At 36.2% G+C, this 24,860-nt stretch overlaps 1 protein-coding gene across 1 annotated transcript in view; it reads left to right on the forward strand.

Moving 5' to 3' along the window:
* LOC112615155 (interleukin-1 receptor accessory protein-like 1) overlaps positions 1-24,860 on the forward strand; it is a 743,111-nt gene that overhangs the window by 199,867 nt on the left and 518,384 nt on the right. The window contains exon 2 of the mRNA XM_025371834.1: positions 8,282-8,387. Within this exon, the coding sequence (XP_025227619.1) occupies positions 8,306-8,387 (82 nt within the window). The 5' untranslated portion in view covers positions 8,282-8,305. The remainder of the gene's footprint in view (positions 1-8,281; positions 8,388-24,860) is intronic.

The following is a 24,860-nucleotide window of genomic DNA, read 5'->3' on the forward strand; positions in this document are numbered from 1 at the left end:
TTCAAAGTGTTCTAAATATTTTATATCATTGTATATTTTATAACTTCTTCAGTTCTAATTTTGTTTATATCATTGCTCTTTTTTTTCTTAATAGATTAGATGGAAGTTTCATCAACTCTTTATAATACAAAACCGGTTGTGACAGTCTGTTCTTTAAGCACTATTGGTTTTTAACCTCCTCAAGCATACAGTCAGGACATCTCGAGAGTCAAGCCAACCCTTTCCTTACCAGGTTCCTGTACAACTTTTCAGCTTCACCTGGTGCCACCCAGTAGGTGTGCCAATTATCCCCTAGTAACTGTGCTTACAGCTCCTGTAGTCTATAGGTTTGCAAGACATTCCACAGCATTTTATGTTAGATTGCTCCACAGTGAACTCCACAGTGTTTAATTCTCAGGACAATATTTAAATAAGGCACAGATGCATTTTGGATCAGATTATTTGACTGGTGAGTATAATATTCTTTATCACCTTGTAGGGTAATCTGCGAAGAAGCGTATGACTTCGGATTTTTATTGACACTTTGGTTTTTTAGTCATATTGTGAATTAGCTTTTGGAGATCAGTTTAGAAGCCTGGTTGTAAGATTTGGAAGGCCAACATTCCCTTGTCAGAGAAGTGCTATAGGAATGAATGGTCTTTTGTTTAGAATTGTGTTAAAAAGAAAACAAACAAAATTCTCAGAGTTTTGTAACGGCCAATTTAGAAAAAATTATCTTAGTGACCTAAAACTTGTTTTCAATGATCTGAATATATCCTCCTACCTACTCCCCGACCCATATTGAATAGATTGTCAAGTATTTACCTTTATTTTCATTGTAATTTTCCAAATGGACCATGTACTCTTTCTGTGCTACTCTACCCGTAATCTCTTGCCCACCATTTATTAAACCCTTTCTACCTTAGTTATTAATGAATCCCCTCTTCTGCTTCTAGAGTCAGCCCAATGCCACCCTCTTCAGTGAATGTTTTCATGACCTATTCAGGCTGCACTGAGCACGTTCCATAGATTGTTGAGAAGTTGTCTCTCATAACATGTATCCCTTTGCTAAAATTGTTGATTTCCTTGTCTCTCTTCCATGTAATCCTTGCCACAGTGACCATTTCCTAATCATTTTGTACCACAGTATTTAGAACAGCGTCTGCATCATGATAGGCACTGTATAATTAAAAATTCAAATATATACATACCTTTATAATTTGTGTTTAATTTCCTCAAGGTAATAGCCAAAGCTTATGATTTACACACAAGTTTCCCTGTGACTAATTTGAAATATTGTGCCTTTTAGTAACTTATGGTTGCAGAGTGTCTAAGAGCTTCTGTTTATCTTCTCTATAGGAAATCTATCTGTAAACTTTAACATGCATTGCTTTATATAAATTGAACTCCTGGAAAAGTACTTTATCTGTGTCAGGCACAAACGGATACTTCAATTTTTGATTAGAGTGAAAAAATGGTTTCCTTAATCTTGAATATAGTAATGTTGAAACTTTAAGTAAAATAGAGTGAATCATTTTTTAGCATAGTTAATTATTACATACAAGCCAGGAGTGGAAAGAAGGCATAAGAAAAGAGCTGGCATTAAAAAATGTCTATAATTAAACGTCATTGTTAAACACTAATAGTCACCATAAAGACAAGTATTTTATTTAAGACTTATGAAACTTTGAATTACGTATTTGCTACCTCGATATGTTGGGGAAAAGTAGGTAAAAACTGAAATAAATATGGCAGATACTTATGTCCATGCTTTGTAGATGAGAAAACTGGGGCTTATAAAGATGAAGTAACTTGCTTACCTTAACATAAATAAGGCCAATAATCCAGGTTTTTCTGATTCTAAAACATATTGTCCCTGCTTTATAGTTGAGAATAAAACAAACGAGTGCAGCTTCCATCCATTTCACTTCCAAATGTACCTTTATATTCACCCATTTGTACTTTATTTTCTACCTATAAAAGGAAGAGTCTCAACTTCCCCATACTAATGTCTCTTCCTTCTAGATTCACTTCCTTCCTCTGACTCTACTTCTCTTTTGCCTCAGTTTACATATGTGATCCAGAATTCCCCAGTCAATCCTCAACTTCTCTACCCTCAATTGTGGATTCCACATCCACATTCAAAACACATCATTGCTTGTTTTGAATGTTGTTTTTGAAAAACATTCAAAAACAAGCAGATGAAACTTATTTTCCACGTTGGACTCTTTTGATTATGCCCACTTATACTCCCATTTGTGTAACGAAAAGATCGGTCATTAGTATCTTAACTCTGATGCCAGTTGTCTTTGTTATTTTGAGACAGGATCTCACTCTGTTGCCCAGGATAGAGTGTAGTGAAAAAATCACTGCTCACTCCATCCTCAACCTCTGGGGCTCAGGTGATCCACCCACCTCAGCCTCCCCAGTACCTGGGAGTACAGCATGTGCTACCACACCTGGCTAATTTTTAAATATTTTTGTAGAGATGGTGGTCTTACTGTGTTGCACAGACTGGTCTCGAACTCCTGGGCTTAAGTGATCCTCCTGCCTTGGCCTCCCAAAGTCTTAGGATTACAGGCACGAGCCATCAACACTGGCCCAGATGTCTCTTTTTATTCTCACAATACATAAATTCTCCTGATTGTATCCCTAAATACCTTGCTTGCTTATTTTACCCAACATTTTCTGATTGACATTCTCTCTGTGGCTTGCTTTTCTCACTTTTTCCCCCTCTTGATTAATTTTGCCTGTCCTATAAATATTTTTAAGCCCCAGGGTGGATAATGTGAGCCTTCTTCTCTTCTTTATCTGTGCTTCCTTCTTGTTTTTCCTAATACATGTTCTTAACTTCAGCTATAATTATAGTGTTGTGTTATCTTCCATCTCTACTGAGCTCCTGGCTAATATTTTTAATAAACTACATGAAAGTTTTAACAGGAAATTTCATAGGCAATTTAAACTAAACATGTCCCAAATATAATTTTGCATATTTCTCTACCCTCACTGCCCAAAAAATCTTCTGTATTTCTATATATTGGCAAATAATATCATGATAGACTTAGTTTCTCAAGCTACACACCTCAGATCCACAATCCACTTAAATCTGTTCAGTTTTCCCAGTATTCAATGTTACTGCATTGACTTACCTGCTTCCTCTTCTTTCAGTTCTGCTGCCTGCTGTTTCCTTCCAGCTTCACTCTATGCTATATAAAACAATTTAGATTATTCACTTAAAAGCATCCATTGGCTCTTCATTGTCTATACAGCAAAGAATCTTAGGGTTGTGTGAAAGGGAGGTAGGTCAGAATCTTAGGTCAGTTATCATGTGTATTCTGAAGAAATGTTTTTATGACTAAAGAAATAGGTAACAAAAAAATAAAGTTGTGCCAGTGCGGTGGCTCACACCTGTAATCCCAGCACTTTGGGAGTCTGAGGTGGGCGGATCACGAGGTAGGGAGATCGAGACCATCCTGGCTAACATGGTGAAACCCCCATCTCTCCTAAAAATACAAAAAAATTAGTCCGGCATGGTGGCGGGTGCCTGTAGTCACAGCTACTCGGGAGGCTAAGGCAAGAGAATGGCGTGAACCTGGGAGGCGGAGCTTGCAGCGAGTCGAGATCACGTCACTGCACTCCAGCCTGGGTGACAGAGCAAGACTCTGTATCAAAAAAAATAAAAAAATAAATAAAAATAAAAAGAAATAAATAAAAATAAAAAATAAAAAAATAAAGTTGTATGAAATAATCTTGGATGATTAAGTTAGAGCATGAATGAAGATGTTGCATAAGAAGTTGAGGATTTTTCCCTCATGCCTCTGTAATGTTTTCCATTGATGTTTTGTCAAAATTCTGCGTTGACAATGTCTATCTGCATTGATGCCTTCAAATGTTATTACAACCCACAACCTGTGGTCTATTTGCACTTTATTCCTGAAACTTGCCATTTCACACCTGTTTACATATGTGATCCAGAATTCCCCAGTCAATCCTCAACTTCTGTACCCTCAATTGTGGATTCCATATCCACATTCAAAACACATCATTGCTTGTTTTGAATGTTGTAATCATTTCCTATTGCTGCTTTAAGAAGTCACCACAAACTCAGTGGCTTAAAATAACCCAATTTTTAAATCTTATGATTCTGGAGATCAGATGTTCAAAATGGGTCTAAAATCAAGGTGTTTGGCATGCTTACTTTTCTTCTGGAGAATGTATGAGAAAATCTGTTTCCTTGACTTTTCCAGCTCTTAGGGGCCGCAAACATTCATTGTCTCATGGCCTGTTCTTCCACCTTCACAGTGCATCACTTGAACCTCTGACCTTTGTTTCCATCCATATATTTAGTATTTTCTCTTTCTGAGTCTGATTCTTTTGCTCTCCTTTGGTAAGAGAGTTTGTGATTACTTTGGGCACACCTGAATGACTCTGTCCCATCTCAAAATTCTTAACTTAATCACACCTACACAGTCTCTTTGCTATGTAGAGCAACATATTCACAAGTTCCAGAAATTGGGACCTGGACATGTTTGGTGAGAGGAAAGGGACAATATTCTGCCTACCACACTGAGTATTTCACTCGTCCTTTGTCCTGGACCCAGAATTTCCTTTCCCTTAGAAAGTCTGTCCTTCATGATCTAGATAAAATACTTCATCCCCTGGACGCCCTTTCCTTTGACTTCACCACACCCAGCCTGGAGCAGAATTAATTGATTCCTTCCTCTACTCTCTAAGCACATTATACTGAATAAATGGCAACAGGGCCAGTCTAATTAAATAGGTAAGCATTTGTTTCCTTTATTGGTCTGTGAGCCTTTTTGATTAGACTCCATTGCATTGTCTTTGTGTCCCCACTGCATCATAGCAAAACGTCTTGGACCTAGTATATGCTCAAAAAGGGTTTATCAAATGACGAGTTTGAATATCAAAATTGAACTGCATATAATGGCAACCATATCCAGTCTTTCATTTGTTTATTTTTTTCCAGCTAGCATTCATTGAGCATTGCAAATAAAAAGTTGCCTAAAACTCACATTTACCCTTCAGGGCCTTCCTGTCAAGTAGAAAGCTGGTATACACAGAAAACTTCATAGGGAAAGAATGTGGATATTAATAGTATTAATTAATTAGTAGTACTTACAATAATAAAAATAATAACAATTAACTGCAATAACAACAATAAAAACAGAAGCTTTGCCTGTAATCCCAGCACTTTGGGAGGCCAAGGCAGGAAGATCACCTGAGGTCAGGAGTTCAAGGCAAACCTGGCCAACATAGTGAAACTCTACTAAAAATAAAAAAAATAGCTGAGTGTGGTGGCGGGCACCTGTAATCCCAGCTACTTGGGAGGCTGAAAGAGGAGAATCATTTGAACCCGGGAGGTGGCGGTTGCAGTGAGCGGAGGTCACACCACTGCACTCCAGCCTGAGTGACAGAGAGAGACTCCGTCTCAAAATCAAACAAACAAAAAATCTGGAAACTTTATTTGTCTTTCACTGTGCCAGTGCTGTTCTAAGCACTATGCTATATGTACTATTATAATACTTATTTTGCAAAAGAAGAAACTAGTCACAGAGAGATTATTTGTTCCAAATCACAGTTGATAGGCAGCAAAGCTGGGATATATAGACTTTCTGCTCTTAACCATTGTGATATGCTCATTCTGCGTAAGGTTTAGTAGTGGTTTATGTGAAGCCAAATGGTGAATGGGATTGACAGGCAACAGGCAAGTCGTTTCAGGTCCATTTATCCAGAAATTAAGGCCTCTTGAAATTAGTTCACCAGGAGTGTAAGCAATAAGAAAATATGTGAGAACCTCACTACATGATTATGTACAGTTTGTATTGCTATTTCTGGGTACAAATTTTGATTATGCAACAAGGATAGCAAACCTTGTATTCTGTGGCTAGATATATTTAATCTGTTTTTCAATTTAAGACACAATAAACTTCCTCAAAGAAGTTTGTAAAAAGATTATTATAGATTGACCAAAATGTTAAGTCTGTGAAATTTTATGGATTTCTTTTTGTGTTCCCTAATACACAAAATTTCAAGAGATTCAATTAAGCATCTTGATATTACCAAATTGATGCTTTCCATACCAATTAATTTTAAGAAATAGAATTGCAAACTAGCCTGTATGCTTTATAGAAATGAAATGAGTAAGGAAATAGTATTTTGAACAGGAGTAAAGTAGTAAGATACTTAAGCTGAAAGGTCTTGTGATGTATAGTTGATGTATAGTTGGGTCCTGGAGTTTCTTGGGCAGTGCTGATTAAACTCACACAAAGAGGAACTGATTCTCACAGCTAACTTGAAGGCTGAAGACGTCAACTTGAAGATTTCCTGCAGCTCCAGTTAGTGTGGTGGCTGGGAAATGGGATTCGGGTTTTAGGAATGCATGACTCAGATTTGTACTGTAATGTGGCAGTTCATCAGATGTGTCTGATGAATCAGCTCTTTGGATTAGGTTTCATTTATGTCTTTATGTAAACTTAAGGTCTTTGGATAGAAAACTTACGGAGATTATCATCCCTTAAAGGTGCTGCCATTAAAATAGATTATTTTCCATGCTATTTTACACATCCACTGATTTTCTGAATAAAATGATGGTGACACCTTGCCACAAGTGAATGGATTTTGCTTTTGTTTTGTGAATTAAATTGTGTTTTAACAGACTTACTAATGTGAGTAAATTAACCAATTAAAACCATTCAGAAGTATCTGAATGAGGCTCTGGGACAATGCAAAATATGATAGTTTTGGCTTTCTCCTCTTCAATACAGTTGTAGTGACTGAAAGCTGGATATGATCAGTCCTCAAATGTCTTGCAAAGAAACTTGTGCTGTCTTAAGTTTACAATATATTTGAACTGTGTTCTGATTTGCCACTTTCTGAAACTCAGTCTCTCAGCTCTACTATCTCAGTCTTATACAAAAAGAAAAGAAGCAGAGAGTAGAATGGTGGTTGCCAGGGGCTGGGACAGGATGGCGAAAAATGGGGATATGTTGGTCAGAGGGTACAAAGTTGCAGATATACCATGAGTACATTCTGGGGATCTAATGTACAGCATGTTGACTATAGTTAATGATACTACATTGTATACTTAAAATTTGTTGAGGGTAGATATTAAGTCTTACCACACACAAAAATATAGCAACTATGTCAGTTGAAGTATGTGTTAGCTATCTTTATTGTGATAATCATTTCACAGTGTATATGCCTATCAAAACACATTGTACATTTTAAACATATCCAACTTTGTGAATTATATCTCAATGAAGCTACCAAAAAATCATTTATTTCTATTATAAGGCTTGCAGAGGGATATCAGAAGGGACACTAACACAGTGTGTTTGGATTTCTAAAGGAAAAACATTTCATTTGAAATTAAATAAATGAACATTGTCTTCCTCAGAAAATCATCCTTCTGTGTCTCAGCTTCATTGAGTGTTGTTTCTTCTTCTTCTTTTTCCTTCTTCTTCCTTTGTTGCTCAGTCTGGAGTACAGTAACACAATCTCAGCTCACTGCAGCCTTGACCTCCCAGGCTCAAGCCATCCTCGTACATCAGCCTCCCAAGCACCTGGGCCTACAGGTGCACTCCATCACACCCAGCTATTTTTTTTTTTTTTTTGTAGTGATGGGGGTTTTGCCATGTTGCCCAGGCTGGTCTCAAACTCCTGGGCTCAAGGGATCTGCCTGCTTCAGCCTCCCAAAGTGCTGGGATTACAGTCATGAGTCACTGTGCCTGGCCAGAATATACATTCTTTTAATAAAAACAAAAGGCTTAAAATTATCTTAAAGTATCTTTTAGAGGTTTTTGAAAGACAATTATAAAATCATGATTAAATATTTTGAGGCATACAGTTTATGATTTAATCTCTTGGAAAGAATGACACTGAATAAAACCACATTCTGTTGCAGCATGGAATGTTAAAAATGTCAGTTTGGATGATTTATATTAAGATAAATTGTTGGTGAAATAATTCTTTTGAAGGGATTGTTTCCACTTATTTAAATACAACTAGGGAGTTTAAGTAAAAAATCCAAAACCTCAAGTTAACATAAGATTTTAAAGCATTTTGGGGGTGAGGGCTATGGAGGCATAATTTTGGTATTACTGGTTTCGATTTAACTTAGGAACCACAACATATGGGACAATATAATAGAAATCCTGGTTATATTCTTTCCTTTTGTGTAATTCATTGCACCAATCGTGTTTGATCAAAGTTATGAAACTCATAATATTGCTATCTATTTTTAAAGCATGCATGTTTTTCTTCTTTTTAATCTTTGCTTTAGGGAACAGCCTTTAAGAGCTGGAAGATGAAAGCTCCGATTCCACACTTGATTCTCTTATACGCTACTTTTACTCAGAGTTTGAAGGTTGTGACCAAAAGAGGCTCCGGTAAGCAGTATTCCTCTATTTTTTACTTGTTTTTATAGCTTTAAGTGATAGTGCTACATTTACACATGTGCCATTTGGGGAAAAGTTGAGAATGATCAGTTATCCATATTGTGGAGATACTGTAGATATTATGAGTAAATAGGTGGAGCACACTCATAGGGAATTAGAAAAGTCAGAGTGGATTTAAAAGAATGTGGCTTATTTTGTTAATTACTATGAATTGGCATGGATTCAATAGCAAAACCTTGTATTTAGGCTTCATTTTGTGGTAGGATTTTAAGTATTCTTATATAAACAGTGTTATTTAATTTTTTGCATGGAAATATTATTGTATCTTTGATGTTAACTTTTATTGTTACCATTTTGGTGTCAGCTATGCTTAGGGAAGATTCTTTTCAGGGTTGTACTCCAGCTGATTTGATGAATTGCTTGGAAGTATATAAAGAAAACACTAGTGTTATTGAAGAAAATATCATGAGGAAGCACTAATATTTTAATAGGAAATATAGAGGTAAAGTAGAAGGGTAATGAAAGGAACTACTAAATAGATTAGTGTTGGCATTTGTGAAAAACTATATGTTATCAGGCATCTTGGTTTGTGGTGGACTGTTGATAACTTCAATTGTGTGGAACAATTGAATAAATACCATTATCAATGTGAAGTTGTATCTTGTCTAGTAAGTCACTAATAATATAAAGCTTTCCCATGCTCACACTAGGTGGAGTCACATAAGTTTTGAAGTTATAGCTTTTAGGCATAAAGGAAGAAGAAGGGTATTGTGTTTTGTTGCTAGAATTAGAATGTATTGTCTGTTAGTTCCAGAGAGACTGTGGGAAAAAGAAGATGAGATAATGTACAAGAGGTTGCAGTGTTGTGATATAAGCAATTGCATGGACAAAAGCATCTTTGGAATTCAGAAAGGAAAGGGAATGAAAGGGCTGAGATGGGGCTGTGAAGCAACCATCTTAACCATGAGGTTAAAAGGCTTCAAACTCACTTTGATTGTATACCGAAAAAGCTCACATGCAGGGGAAATAGGGAGCAGCTCTGCTCTCGTGAGCCCCTTCTGGGGATAAAGTCTGGGGGGAAATTGGGGAGGGCATTGTGCATGGAAAAAGGTTTGGTGCATGGTTGAAAGTTAAAAAAAAATACTGAGCCTGTTGGTTCTAGCATATTTGGTTATTATACAGCTGTTGTATCTGCCACTGATGTGGTTATAGGCAATGTGAAAAAATACTGTTTCTATGTCTACACATTATTTCATCTCTCCTTCTCAGTGGATCTTTTGAATGAGATAAAACCCTAGGGCAAGATTATGATGTAGTGGTTTATGTAATTCGAATGGGTTAATGGGAAATAACATATATCTTGATTTCTTTAATTGTACTATGCTCAAGTACAATTGAGCATAAGCAAGAGAGTTACAGTAGGTAGAAAGGGGAGTAAGTAGTGATGAAAGCTGATAATTTTTACAACAATGATATGTTTTCTGGGATAGAAATTTACATTAAAATCACTTAACATAGGTATTTGAGATAGTAGCTATATAGAAGAGAAACACTCATTTGTACAAGTATTATAACAAAATGACAATAGTTTATCCAAAATGGAAATATTGATTAATTCTTTAAAACTTTATTTTTCTGGTTATTACCACTAATTATATAAAATCTGTTTTTTTCAGTTCTTCCTGTGTATGTCAGATCTATGATTGATTTATTCAAATAGAAATGTAACTCCTTTTTAATCATAAAGTAATGGTAATAGGTCCATTCTATATAACCTCTAGTTTGGGGGCAAGAAATTTTATCAAACTGAGACTTACTTTGTGTGTTTGAGAAGCATGAGAGCAGAGCTAGAAACATGGGGCCGTTGGAAAATGCAAATTTAATATAAATGCAAATATTAGAATGTCTCAAAAGTCTATGTTAAGTGATTTTAATATAAATTTCTATTCTAGAAAGCATCATTGTTGTAAAAATTGTCTGCTCTAAAGGCTTGAGAAAACTCAGGAATCTGTCTCAAATTCAGTTTTATTTCAGTTTTGTAATTATTTTAGAAGAATGGTAATAAGATGCTGTGCTAAGTTAAGCAGAAGTTCTGAGACCTTTCTCTCGTCAATGTATGAATGCAGTTGTCACATAATTATATAATACCTTCTAAACCAAATGTGTTTTCTATATTACAATGTAAAAATGACAAGGCAGGTACTGGGATTTTGCAGCATGCCTGATTTGTTTACTTTTCTATATGATGTAAATTAACACACCTTCCCCTAGTGTCTATATTAAGATCCAGATGAATGGAAGCTTGTTTGTTTGTTTGACTTTTAGATATTAAGTGGGCACTTTGGGAAGGAATATTATTATTCTCTCCATATACTTTCATAGCTTGGACTTATTTCAGCTGATGTCTGTTCCCGTGGCATCTTTGTTTGAGGGAAGCAGATATGTAGCTTACTGAATAGTGTCATTACTGATCTCCATACATCAAGTAGAAGAGGAGTGTACTTGGCATTTTTTCCTTAAAAGATGGATGGCTCAATCTTCACACCCAGCCCAACCTATAAAACCAGCAGCACCGTGGCCAGGGGATAAAAATCAATTTTTGATGTTTGATTTTGCGTATTAATCAAGAGGGCTTCTTATCTTTCTTCTTTCGTCTTATCATTTAATTCTCTTTTGATTCTTTATTTTATTCATCTTTTTGAAAGGTCAATAAACATGACTAACAACCCAATGCTTTTCATGTGTCTTTTACTAGAATATTATTTTTAGTTCACTGTGACCACTAGAAAACCAGAACTAGATATTTTAATAATTAGGAACATATACAATATTATATTACACAGAGAAATATTGATTTTTTATGGCATGCTAATTTTGTATTGTGTTTACTTTAGATTAACACATATTGTCATTCCATAAAAATTTAAAAGTAGATATTTGTTTCTCATTAACAGAACTAATTTGAAAGCAATAGGAGCTCTTATTACACAAGCTGGAAATGCATTATTTTTATCACATTGGCTTACACTCCCATCACTATTAATTTAAAGAACAGATTTAATATAATAAGGCAGTTATGTCATTATAACATCCTTGATTAAAATATTCAAATGCAACTTTATAACGTTTTGTTTTAAATATCACTTTAAATATGTACAATATGTTATGACAACTGAGGACTATATCTGGTCTCTCAGGTAATGTCCTAAAGTTGTGCCTACATTTAGAATCAATACTTTTAATATCTATAGAAGCAGATATTCAGCGTTCGTTACACAATAGATTTTATCCTGGGACAATTTCATACCTATTTGTTTAGTTTTTATAAGTAGCACTTGATGAAGGAGGCTAAGACGACCAGTATTGCCAATCCCCCTCAAGCGTGTGAAATATTATAGCAATTCAGTAAGTAAACATCTCAGTTGCTGTCATTTTTAGAATTCTGGAAAAAAAAACACACATGTAAAGCAAATGCTTGTTTGGAGAAACTTTGTCTCTCAAACAATTGAGAAATTTAGCTTTACATTCTTGTCTGTTGGTCCCGTTTTTCCTTCATTCCTTCCTCCCTTCTTTCCCTTTTTGTTCTTTCCTTCCTTTCTTCCTCTCTTCCTTCTCCTCTGTTTGTATATTTATCTGCAAATAAAAAGAATTTTTTTTTCATATTTCCACTGCGTCTTGGTAGGACTTTTCAAACTATAAAAATATTATTATTACTTTGTCTGCATGGTTAAAGTATTTGACATGGTCCATCTTTAAAAGGCCATTCAAAGAGGTTAGCATAGTCTCTGTTAATAATAGCTATTCTTAAATATATACATTCTAAAATGGTGTGTAAGAAAATCTGGAGTAAGATTTGGGAGTAGGGAAATAGTATAAATGGTTGAAGGACTGTTATGGACAAAGTATAGCTGTAGCACTTTGGGGGGACTAAAGTGTGAGTTGTAATTTGCCTGAAAAGTTTGGGATATTGAAGAAAAATGAAGCTAGAGGGGTCTGGATGTAGAAATTAGGTAATACAAGGGGTTCCATGATGTTTTTCTCTCAAAAACGTACTCAGAATATAAGATGGTGAGTGCAAGGACCACGATTAATATATGTTTATAATCTCTACAGTGCCAAATATGCTGTTTCAGAGTCAGGGTTCAAGGAAATGTCTTAATGTATTAATGACTGCATAAATGGTTGAGTGAGTGGTTTTAATATTCAGGGTTACATCAGTGAGGATGCTACAGGACCAAAACGATATTAGAAAGATAAAGGTAAAATTAAATAGAGGCATTTAAGAAAAATGATTTTTTTCTTAAAGAGCAATCAGTATAATGTATAATGTGAGGCTACTGAAGCAAAAATCTCAGAATAAGCAATATCTAGGACATGATAAGGATTTAGATGAAGACAATGAACCTTTACAAATGGGGAATGTTTTCATGGGCTTAAGATGCAGTTGAAAATCTGTTAAAGGGTAAGGAAAATGATTCTTCAAGTATTTTTCTATTGGAATTCTACTACATTTAGTGCTGCTTTAAAGAAGTACTAATGTCATTGTGCTGAAGTTTTGAGTTTAATGGTATTGTTCCATTGTGGCCATTATGAAAAGGCTGTGGCTCATGATTACTAATACAGGATAAATAAGCAAGTGACTTCAGTATAGAAAAAGTATTCACAGTTATTACAGCATATGGAGAAGAGTAAGTGGCTGCATTACCAAAAAGCACATGTTATTTTAGGAGGGATTTAAACTATATAAAAGCTCCCTAAAGCAGCCAACTATTAGAGAGTAAAAGGGTTACCACAGGGAGTTGATCTTCTTTTCATTCTAGAACCAGACAGGGGACACCTGTTTGTGTAAAATGATTTAGATGCAATTCTTCTTGACAGCAAGAGGAAGACAAGCCTCAAGAGGTTTTCCTAAACTTGTGACTCTAGGTCCAAAAAATTTATAAAAGGTAAGAGTAGTGAAATAACCAAAGACACAGTTTCAGTTCTAATTTTTGTGTTGTTACGTATGGATATTCATTTAAGTAAAAGAAATTATGCTACTGTGTAAAGAAAGTGAGATTTAACTGAATAGGAATGAGAAAGTCTAGTGGGGGTACTTCCATCTCATGTCAATGTGATTTATGTGCAACAGCTCTCTTGAGCATTCCTGTAAGTCAATGAGCTTAATTTCACATGATTAAGAGACAACCTAGTCCCCCAGCATCTGCTTTTTATTATGTTACCATGTGTTTATTCTCAGTTTGTCAAATATGTCAAAAAAGATAAGGTGTTTCTCCTTATTTTCCTTTGGGGTAGCTTATACGACCAAACTTCTGGGGCTTTGTTTCTTTACCTTTTGAAGGTAACAAAAAAGCACTTTAATTTTTTCTCAGAAACAAAAATTCTCCTATTTATTGTACTTCTTTCAAATTTTGAAATTAGATCTAGAGTAATTTTAATATGCCTTTGAAATTATGTCCTTCAATAAAATAATAAGTCTAACAAAAATGGAACTTGCACCTAACAAACAAAATAAAATTAGCCAATATCTTTGTTTAGTTGTATCTATGTTCTATTATACCTATATTCTGTTATACCTGTGAATTTCCCCACAAACTTAGCCATTCAGTTTCAGTTGTCAGTATAATTTTATATAGAGTTGACATAGATGAATGCCAATTGTGGAAAATGATGCCTGCTTCATGGTGAGTTAAGGATAAAAGGCAGTATGAATGAATCTTCCAAGTTGACTAAGACTTCAATGAGGAGGAGAATATTCCAAGTTAATAAGTATAGTATTCCAAGTTATTCCATCTTATTAACTTGGAATTCCAACTAATTAACTTGGAATATTATTATTGGTAGTAGTATTACTATTCCAACTTATTAACTTGGAATATTATTACTTAATAAGTAATAATATTCAAAGTATTACAAGTGTATAAGTGTGGTACTATGTTATGAGGGTAAAAAATAATATATTGTTCTATATATTTGATGGGAGAGGTGAGGGATAGAGGGAAGCAATATAGAAGCTAGCAAATGGTAGGCAATTTAAGTTTTGTTAGAGAAATGATGTTCGTGTTGGTACATTTTCATGCTGCTGATAAAGACATACCTGAGACTGGGCAATTTACAAAAGAAAGAGGTTTCATTGGACTTTCCATATGACTGGGGAAGCCCCACAATCATGGCGGAAGGCAAGGAGGAGCAAGTCATGTCTTACATGGATGGTAGCAGGCAAAAAGAGAGCTTGTGCAGGGAAATTCCCATTTTAAAAACCATCAGATCTTGTGAAACTCATTCACTATCATGAGAACAGTGCAGGAAAGATCTGACTCCATAATTTAATCACCTCCCACTGGGTTCCTCCCATGACAGGTGCGAATTGTGGGAGTTACAGTTTAAGGTGAGATTTGGGCGGGGACACAGCCAAACCATTTCATTCCACCCCTGGCCCCTCCCAAGTCTCATGTCCTCACATTTCAAAGCCAATCATGCCATCACAACAGTCCCCAAAAGTCTTAACTCATTTCAGCATTAACTCAAAAGTCCACAGTCCAATGTCTCATTTGAGACAAGTCAAGTCCCTTCAGCCTATGAGCCTATAAAATCAAAAACAAGTTAGTTACTTCCTAGATACAACGGGGGTACAAGCATTGAGTAAATACAGCCGTTCCAAATGGGAGAAATTGGCCAAAGCAAAGGGACTACAGGCCCCATGCAAGTCTGAAATCTAGCAGGGCAGTCAAATTTTAAAGCTTCAAAATGATCTCTTTTGACTCCATGTCTTGCACATCTGGGTCATGCTGATGGAAGAGGTGGGTTCCTATGGTCTTGGCAGCTCTACCCCCATGGCTTTGCAGGGTACAACCTCCCTCCCAGCTGCTTTCATGGGCTAGAGTTGAGAGTCTGTGGCTTTTCCAGGCACACAATGCAAGCTGTTGGTGGGTCTACCATTCTGGGATCTTGAGGACGGTGGCCCCCTTCTTACAGCTCCACTAGGTGGTGCCCCAGGAGGGACTCTGTATGGGGGCTCTGGCCCCACATTTCCCTTCTGCACTGCCCTAGCAAAGATTCTCCACGAGAGCCCCACCCTTACAGCAAACTTCTGCCTGGGTATCCAGGCGTTTCTATAAGTCTTCTGAAATCTAGGTGGAGGTCACCAAACCTCAATTCTTGACTTCTGTGTACTGTGAGGCTCAACACCATGTGGAAGCCACCGAGGTTTGGAGCTTGTACCCTCTGAAGCAACAGCCTGAGCTCTGTGTTGGCCCCTTTCAGCCACAGCTGGAGCAGCTGGGACATAGGGCACCAGGTCCCTAGACTGCACACAGCAGGAGGACCCTGGGCCTGGCCCATGAAATCACATTTTCTTCCTCAACCTCTGGGCCTATGATGGCGGGGGACTGCTTTGAAAACCTCTGACATACCCTGGAAACATTTTCCCCACTGTCTTGGGGATTAACATTCGGTTCCTCATTACTTATGCAAATTTCTGCAGCCAGCTTGAATTTCTCCTCAGAAAATAGGATTTTCTTTTCTATCACATTGTCAGGCTGCAAATTTTCTGAACTTTTATGCTCTGCTTCCCTCATAAAACTGAATGCCTTTAACAGCACCCAAGTCACCTCTTGAATACTTTACTGCTTAGAAATTTCTTCCGCTGGATACCCTAAATCATCCCTCTCAAGTTCAAAGTTCTACAAATCTCTAGGGCAGGGGCAAAATGCTGCCAGTCTCTTTGCTAAAACATAAGAAGAGTCACCTTTGCTCCAGTTCCCAACAAGTTCCTCATTTCCATCTGAGAACACCTTAGCCTGGACCTTTTTGTTAATACCACTATCAGCATTTTTGTCAAAGCCATTCAACAAGTCTCTAGGAAGTTCTAAACTTACCCACATTTTCCTGTCTTCTTCTGAATCCTCCAAACTGTTCCAACCTCTGCCTGTTACCCGGTTCCAAAGTCGCTTCCACATTTTCGGGTATCTTTTCAGCAGTGCCCTACTCCTGGTACCAATTTACTGTATTAGCCTGTTTTCATGCTGCTGCTAAGGACATACTTGAGACCAGGAAGAAAAAACACGTTTAATTGGACTTATAGTTCCACATGGCTGGGGAAGCCTTAAAATCGTGGTGGAAGGCAAGGAATATGTCACATCTTATGTGATGGCAGCAGGCAAGAGAGAGCTTATGCAGGGAAATTCCCATTTTTAAACCCATCAGATCTCATGCGACTCATTCACTATCACAAGAACAGTGCAGGAAAGACCCATCCCCATAATTCAGTCACTTCCCACTGAGTTCCTCCCATGACAGGTGGGAATTGTGGGAGTTACAATTCAAGATGAGATTTGGGTAGGGAGACAGCCAAACCATATCAATGTTTATCGCAGAGATCACACACAGGCATTCACTGCTAGGACCAGAGGATTAACCCCTGATCCCTGGGTGGTCAACTATAGGCTTTCACATGATCCATAAGGTGGCTTGGAAATTAAGGACACTGGTGTATCAGTATCCTACTGATGTTTTAACAAATTGCTATAAACATAGTGGCTTAAAGCAACACAAATTTATTATCTTGTAGTTCTTGAGGTTCTTCATAATCACATCTTCTCTGACTCTGACCCTTCTACCTCTCTCTTTCCCTTATAAGGGCCTTCATTATTATATTGGGCATCCTTAGATAACCCAGGACAATCATTCCATCTTAAAATCATGAATTTAATCAAATTGGAAAGGTACCTTTTGCCATGTAATATAACATAGTCATACGCTTTAGGGATGAGGCAGTAGACATCTTTCTAGAGAGCATTATTTGGCTTACTGCAACTGGCAGTTAGCCAATTCAAATACACTGTCTGTTGAAGGCTTTGAAGACTAGAGAAAGAATAGTCAGCCGGGAGCCAGATGGGAATGGAAGAGAAAGAACAGGGAAGTTGAAAACTTTTGCTGAAGGGCCTATGTAATCCATGGTGCATGATAAAGGGTGCAGTGGGTTTGTAGCAAAAGAAGAAAAGGGAAAGAAAACAGGGCAGAGGGAAAGGAAGGAAGAGAGGCGGAAAGAGAAAGAGGAAACTGATACTAGTGACGCTTTGGATCTTAAGAACGTTTTAAGATTCATCTGCACTCCACACATATACTTTCAAAAATACCCCATTTTCTCTGTGGTAGACTAAGGACGTCTGTGTTCCTTTCAACAAAATAATACCTGACCTGAAAAATGATTTCCAGATGTAAAGTAATAGCAGTGAGAATAGTGAAGACAGGAGAGAGAGCAATTTTAAAGTTAGACTCAATTGAAATAGATGATCAATTAGATGTGAGAGGATATAAAGAAAGAGGGAAAGAAAAACATTCTGTAATGAGAGGATTGGGATACCATCCATCATATTAAAGGTCCTCAAAACACAGAAACTTGAAACAACTACTTATTGAAAGAAAATAGTAAGGTCTTTGTGACTACGATGAAGCCCCAAATGTAGATTGAGGATAGAATATGAAGAATTTTGGATATCTTGCAAGGGATTTTGGATTTTATCTTGAGAATAAAATATTTTCGCTGAGATATTTAATAACTTTGCAAATCCCTTTAGTAGAAAATTCAGTCTGGGTGGTTGGGCCTCTGATTTGATAGATCTGTTCATTATGGTGTCTTCTCTACACCATAAAGATGAAACTTCTTGCTTTGTATATGATGGTGTTACCCACATTTATGAGTCCATCAGTAAAGCTGCCTTTACAGAGAAGGGAAGACACACAATCAAGCTATGTAGGATCACACATGAAAATGGCATGGTCACACCTGATTTTTGACATGTTAACGCCCCCTGTAGAAAAGACTAGGGTGAGATTCCAGAATGACCAGTAAGGGACTCAATAAAATCATATTTACATATACTGAGGGCCTGAAAATCAATCAAAGGGACTGAAAATAAGTTTCTGAAGAATATATAGGATCTGGTAAGTGTTTGGACATGAATCGTGAAATAATTCGAGGAGAAGTTACATTGATGGTGTCACTAATTGCAGAGAGATCAATGGCAGTTTTTGCGGGGAGAGGGGATGAAATGAGGTCAATTTGGAACATACGAGCTGTGGTAGTCACTGGAAATATTGAGCTAATGGATTTATTGGTCTGGAATTGTGCTTGTTTCCTGTGGCTTCTGTAACAAATTGCCACAAACTGGGTGACTTAAAACAATAAAATTTGTCCTCTCACAGTTCTGGAGGCCAGAAGCCTGAAATCAAAGTATAAGCAGGGCCACACTTCTTCTGAAGGCTCTGTGACAAAATCCTTCTTCGCCTCTTCCACCTTCTGGTGGCTTTAGTTTTCCTTGGGTTGTGTCCGCTACCATCTTCACATGGCCTTCTTCTCTGTGTCTTTAATCTCCTTCTGCTTTCCTCTTATAAGGACACCTGTCATTGGATTTAGGATCCACTCGGAAAATCCAACATGATCTCTTTTTGAGATCTGTAACCTTAATTCCATCCACAAAGATTCTTTATCCAAATAAATTCATATATTCACAGGTCTCAGTGGGCATATCTTTTGGGGGACCACTGTTCACACTGCAAATGTCAAGCAAGAGGTATGGAGTTTGAAATTGCCCTCATATTGAGAGCAACATGATGGAATGAGATTATTCAGGGAAAACATGCAGAGAGAGAAGAGGAAAAGAAAAGGGAAAGGGAGAGGATCAAGGATTCCATGGAACACTAGCCCTGAAGAGGCTGGCAGAGAAAGAGCAGCCAGTCAGGGAAGGAGACTAAGGGGAAGCTAAGAGAGGAAGAAAGAGACCTTACTTGTTTTGGTTACTGCAAACCAAGAGTGGAGAAAGTTTCAAAATGAAAGACTGATAGTGTTAAATTCTTTGGAAAGTTGTGTCAGATAACTGAAAATACGTCATTAAATCAAATTTCAGGAAAATGTAGGGGTGGAGAGACAAGGGAGTCTAAAAGAAGTTGATGTCAGGTTTTTAAAAAGTATGTATTGTGCAAAATCAGTATATTAAAGGGCCTTTGTATATTAGAGGGATTTTATTTTATTTTTATTTATTTATTTATTTTGAGACGGAGTCTCGCCCTGTCATCCAGGCTGGAGTGCAATGGTGTGATCTCGGCTCACTGCAACCTCCGCCTCCAGAGTTCAAATGATTCCCTACCTCAGCCTCCTGAGTAGCTGAGATTACAGGCACGTGCCACCACGCCCAGCTGATTTTTGTATTTTTAGTATAGATGGGGTTTCACTATGTTGACCAGGCTGGTCGCAAACTCCTGAGCTCGTTCAAACTCCTGGCCTCGTAATCCGCCTGCCTTGGCTTCCCAAAGTGCTGGGATTGCAGGTGTGAGCCACCACACCCGACCACTGATTTTACTTTTTAAAGTTTGTTTAACTCTTTAGAAATTATGCTTTTTCTATTTAGTTAAAACAAGTATAAAACTTGTGGTCATCCATGCTAATGAAAAGAATTGCATTATACTACAGATAACATTTTTTTTCCAATCAAAAACTTCTGTTACCAAGAATTGAAATATGTTTTGCCATAGATAAACCTCCTGAAGGAAGGGTGATACTGATTTAATTTTCATTTTTTCATTTCATAGATACAGATATAAAAGACAGCTTACAAGTGTGTTATAATTTTCCATGGTTAATCTTCATGTTAACTATTGAAAGTTCCAGGAAAGGTCTACAGACAGCTGATATTTACACTCCAACTTTCATCTACAGTGATGATCACAAAAATAACATCTTTTTAGTTAATATATCAGAAGTGGCTTACATTAATCTGATGAGTATTATATTAGGTTGGTGCAAAAGTAATTGCAATTTTTGCCATTACTTTCAATGGCGAAAACCCCAATTAGTTTTGTACCTACCTTATAATACCCACAGCAGTGGAAATTAAGACATTTGGGTTTCAATCCAGCTCCTAACGAGCCTTGTTGATTGGGAACATGTCCCTGACTGAACCTGTCATGTTTTTGGTTTCCTTTTTCATAAAGTTTTGAACTACAACATCATCCATACAAATAATAGTTCATCTTTTTGTTCCTTTCACAAATATTTATTGAGCACTTTCAATGCATACTAAGTACACACCTGACACTTTTTTCTGTAACTTATTTTACATATTTGCAAATTGATCACACGTTTAAAAAGGCAGAGTTTGTGACCAGAGTACCCGAGGCCCATTGTTGGCTATATTTAACTTTATGCTATACAGTTGGAGCCAGCACTAAAGAGTGGAGGATGTTATTGGCTTGAAACAAAGTTTCTATTAAGAGAAAAAAAATTAGTTTTTATTTCTTTTTAAACAGCACACAGTATATCATTAGAAGGCCCAATTAAAAATAAGATACTTTTCCTTGCATGTGGTGATGTGACTAGGTAAAATTTGGTTTGTCAGTTTAAAATACCAAACCATGTTTTAGTCTGTTTTTGCTTATTTAAGGCAAATTTCTTTTTGTAGAGTTATGGTCTCTTAAGACATCTATGCAAGACACCTTGCATGGGAAATGTTGCCTTAAGGCGATGACAGTGAATAACTTTGCCAAGTTTTAAAATCTCTGAGGGTTATATATAAATATTTCTTTAAAAAATGTCAGTGAGCCTCTTGTGAGTATTCTCAACATTATTCAATTGTCATTTATGTTTTACTAACTGTACTAAAATATTTCCAAATTAGTTTTGCTACCTTGAGCTCAATAAAGTACTGCCATTGGCATCTTACTTTAAGTTCTTAAAGCATATTCCACTTATTTTGTATTCCAAATACTATGTTGTAAATGGTAAAGAAAAATTATTCTTATCAATGTGAGGAAAGATTTTCATACTCTGGTGAATTAATATTTTTCTGAAATATATGGTCATATCAGAAGAAATGCAAATATCTGAAAAGAAGATTCTTCCAATTTTTTCTATAAATATGTTCTATAAAGCAATTGTACTCTCCAATGCCATCTTGTGGCTTTTTAGGATTGATGAAAATGCAGTAATAAACACAGAACACAGAGAGAAATAAACATGGGAAGAAAACTTTTCATGAATTATTGCTCAGTGATTATTTTATTTGATCTCAATACTTTTCAAACATTTATTTTCTCTAATGTATTGCCTTAGGTTTTATAAAGAGTATATATATTTCTCCTATATTTTGGTACATTTTTATAATAGAAATGTTCATTGAGATCTTTCAAGGAGATAAAAATACCATATTTTTATGATCTTAGCATCATGTCCATTTGTAGCCCTGTATTACCAGAATTTAAATTATTTTGACAAGTGCATTCATATTATAGACTTATTAAAAATCCTCTTTTAATACATTGCTGTCATTAAGGTCTTGTCATTTTAGTAATTCAGGTGTCAAAAGGAGGAAAAGTCTTTAAAGATTTTAGTTGCTCACTAATATAAATAAGAGCTGCTGAGAAGAATATGGAAGTGAAGATCATGTGTGGATAGATGTGTGCTTCACGAGTTAGCTTTTCCTGCTGGTCTATTGGACTGGCCCTGGAATAGGAGATGGGAGGGCCTAGGTAGAATCAAGCTAAATGGAAAGCATTAGTCATCAGGCAAAGTTACCTTGAAAAAGCGATTACTTTTATCTGCATAGCCCAAAGAATGAAGATCAAGAGGAATTATTGGTCGGCAATGTTTTTTTTTTTTTTTTTTTTTTAAGTGAAAAATTTTCAAAGGGTCTTACCTGTTATAAATGCTTTTTCAAACGAAAGTCATATAATACACCTTCCACACATGAAAATATTAACATGCTACCAATGTTTTCAAACTTCGATAATACTTTTCCAGTTATGAGTACTCATATAAAATATGTACAATTGTACTTGATTACATTTCTTTCTTTTAGGATTTTATGCATGGAAACTACTTCATCTTGTTAAAGGACAAAGTAACAGGTTGTGTACACCAATGTTAACAAGCATTTGTTGAATTCCTAATATATACCAAGTGCTTGATAACATTGATTCACATCAGCTATGTCTGGGCATAAAAAAGGTTAAAATATTAGATATTTGTTTGTAGAAACTTGCCTTTTGTATTCTTTGTTTAAAAAACAAACTTATGGAAAATTTTATTAATAGAAACCAATGCAGTATGATTTATCTTTATTAATTTGATCATTCTTAGTTTTCTATACCTATGAATCATATCCTGAAAATTGTTTATGTAATTTCCTCATAACTTTGCTGATATTTTTAGAAGCATATGGAGTGCTTATTTTTGTAACTGCATGCCTTTTTATAAAATCCATGTTTCTGTCATATCTTTGGAACTGGTGGTGCTATAGGCATTGTCCTTTCATATTCGCTAGTCAGTTCTAGTTTATTCTTTGTATTTAGCAAATGTTTTCAGACAAAACATACTGTAAACAAGTGACTGGACTGAATTCTCTGGGGGATTAAAAAAGATGAACAATCTACCACCTCTGCTATTAAATACCTTGCAACAAATAAGTGATATGAGATCTCATACATGTATATTACTTTCCTATTGTAGTTGTAACAAATCACCACAAATTTAGTGTCTTAAAACAACACAAATTTATTATCTTATGGTGCTTAAGGTCAGAAGTTCTAAAATCCAGGTATCAGCAGGGATGCATTCCTTTAGGAGGCTCCAGGGAAGAATCTGTTTTCTTGCTTTTCCCAGCTTCTAGAAACCACCTGTATTACTTGTCTTGTTGCTCCTTCCTGAACTCAAAATCATCAACATAGCATCTTCCAATCTCTCTAACCTTTACTTGTACTGTCACATCTCCTTCTTTGACTCTGACTTTCCTGCCTCCCTCTTGTAAATATTCTTTTGATTACATTGGGCCCTCCACCTTAATCCAGAATAATCTCTCCATCTCATGATCCTTAACTTAATCACACCTTCTAGGTTCCTTTTGCCACTTAAGGTAGCAGTCACAGGTTCTAGGAATTAAGACATGGACATCTTTGGAGAGTTCATCAACAGATCACAGTGGTATAGTAGAGTAGCTTTTACATAAAATAGTTTGATATAGATGGAATACATATATATCGGGGCACAGGACAGAAGAAGTGATGGGGGAGTGTCAGGAGAAAAGGTGGAAAAAGAGAGATGGGAGCCATATCACAAGGACTTTGTATGACATGACAGGAAATGCTAATATTATCCTCTAGGAAGTCAGGAACCATTGGAGAAATTGAAGCAGAACTTAGCAGGAATAACCTGACCGGATAGATTGGAAAGAGCTCTAAGACAAGAGCGTGGGAAATGAGGCCAATAGTCCAGGTAAGAAAGTCATGAATTGAGCCAGTAACAGCAACAATAAAAGAAAGAGAGATTGATTTGGTTGCTAGTAAAAACTGGAAGTAATAAAAACTAGCGGGTGATTGTACAATGAAGAGAGGGAGGTGGAAGGTAATTCCAGCTGCTCTTATTAAGGTAAAAATTCTGTTGAGAATTAGTAGCTAATGTTATATTTCTAGTCTATATTTTTCCTGGTCAAATACATTTTTGGGTTTTTCAAAATGATGTATCTTTTGCGGTATGGATTTTGACTGACAAATTAAATTGTACATCTTAAATAAAAATCTGGGTTTGGGTCCACTGTAGAGTTCTTTCAAATGTCTTCTACCTTTGTGCCTATAATGAAGAATTATATCAATGGGTCTTGCCTTGATAATTTCAGTGAAAAACTTCAAGTTAACACAGGGAGAAGCTTTTTATTTTTTTAAGGTGTCAGGCTTCTTTTAATATGTAGTGCTAAATTATGGTATACCTACATGCATACACACACATGTGTACATGTATCCACTCAAATATACACACAGTTAACTATTAATTCACAAAACACACTTTTATTGCGGCTCTCCTGTATGCCAGTTGCTGAGGACTCAAAAACATTAAGAATATGTGATTGTTGCATTTTAAAATATCTACGTTTTATTTACCTAACTAAATAGTATAAGCTCACTGAGTATAAAAGTATCTTTATCCTTTTTTATATGTATACATATATGTGTATATATATAAATATCTTTTATAATCACTGTGCTTAGAAGAGTCATTGCATAATCAGCACTCAGTACATCTTTGTATTTCATTTCTGGATTTAAGAACACTGACAAATCTCATCACAGCACTCTCTATTTTCCTGTGGCAGTGTACATGCATGTCATAACTCTTCTCTGATACCAGAAACTCCTTGAGTAATGATCTTTATATAGTTTAAGTTCATTACTGAGGCTTTACACATAGCATTCTTTGACCAATTTTTACATAAGCAAATGAATAATTTTAGCTTCCATGAAATGAATAGTTTCATTAGAGTTTACATTTCTCTGAAAAGGAGGAATTAAAGCTTTATTTTTAGCTGCCAGGGTGACCTGACCATTCATGGTTAGTGTGTATAATCCCCTGCCGAAATTGTAATAGCTGAAGCTGAAAGCACTGAGACTACACTGGAAAGTGAATCTTGAGATGGCATT

Source organism: Theropithecus gelada, chromosome X (genome assembly GCF_003255815.1).
Source record: "Theropithecus gelada isolate Dixy chromosome X, Tgel_1.0, whole genome shotgun sequence".
Taxonomy (NCBI): domain Eukaryota; kingdom Metazoa; phylum Chordata; class Mammalia; order Primates; family Cercopithecidae; genus Theropithecus; species Theropithecus gelada.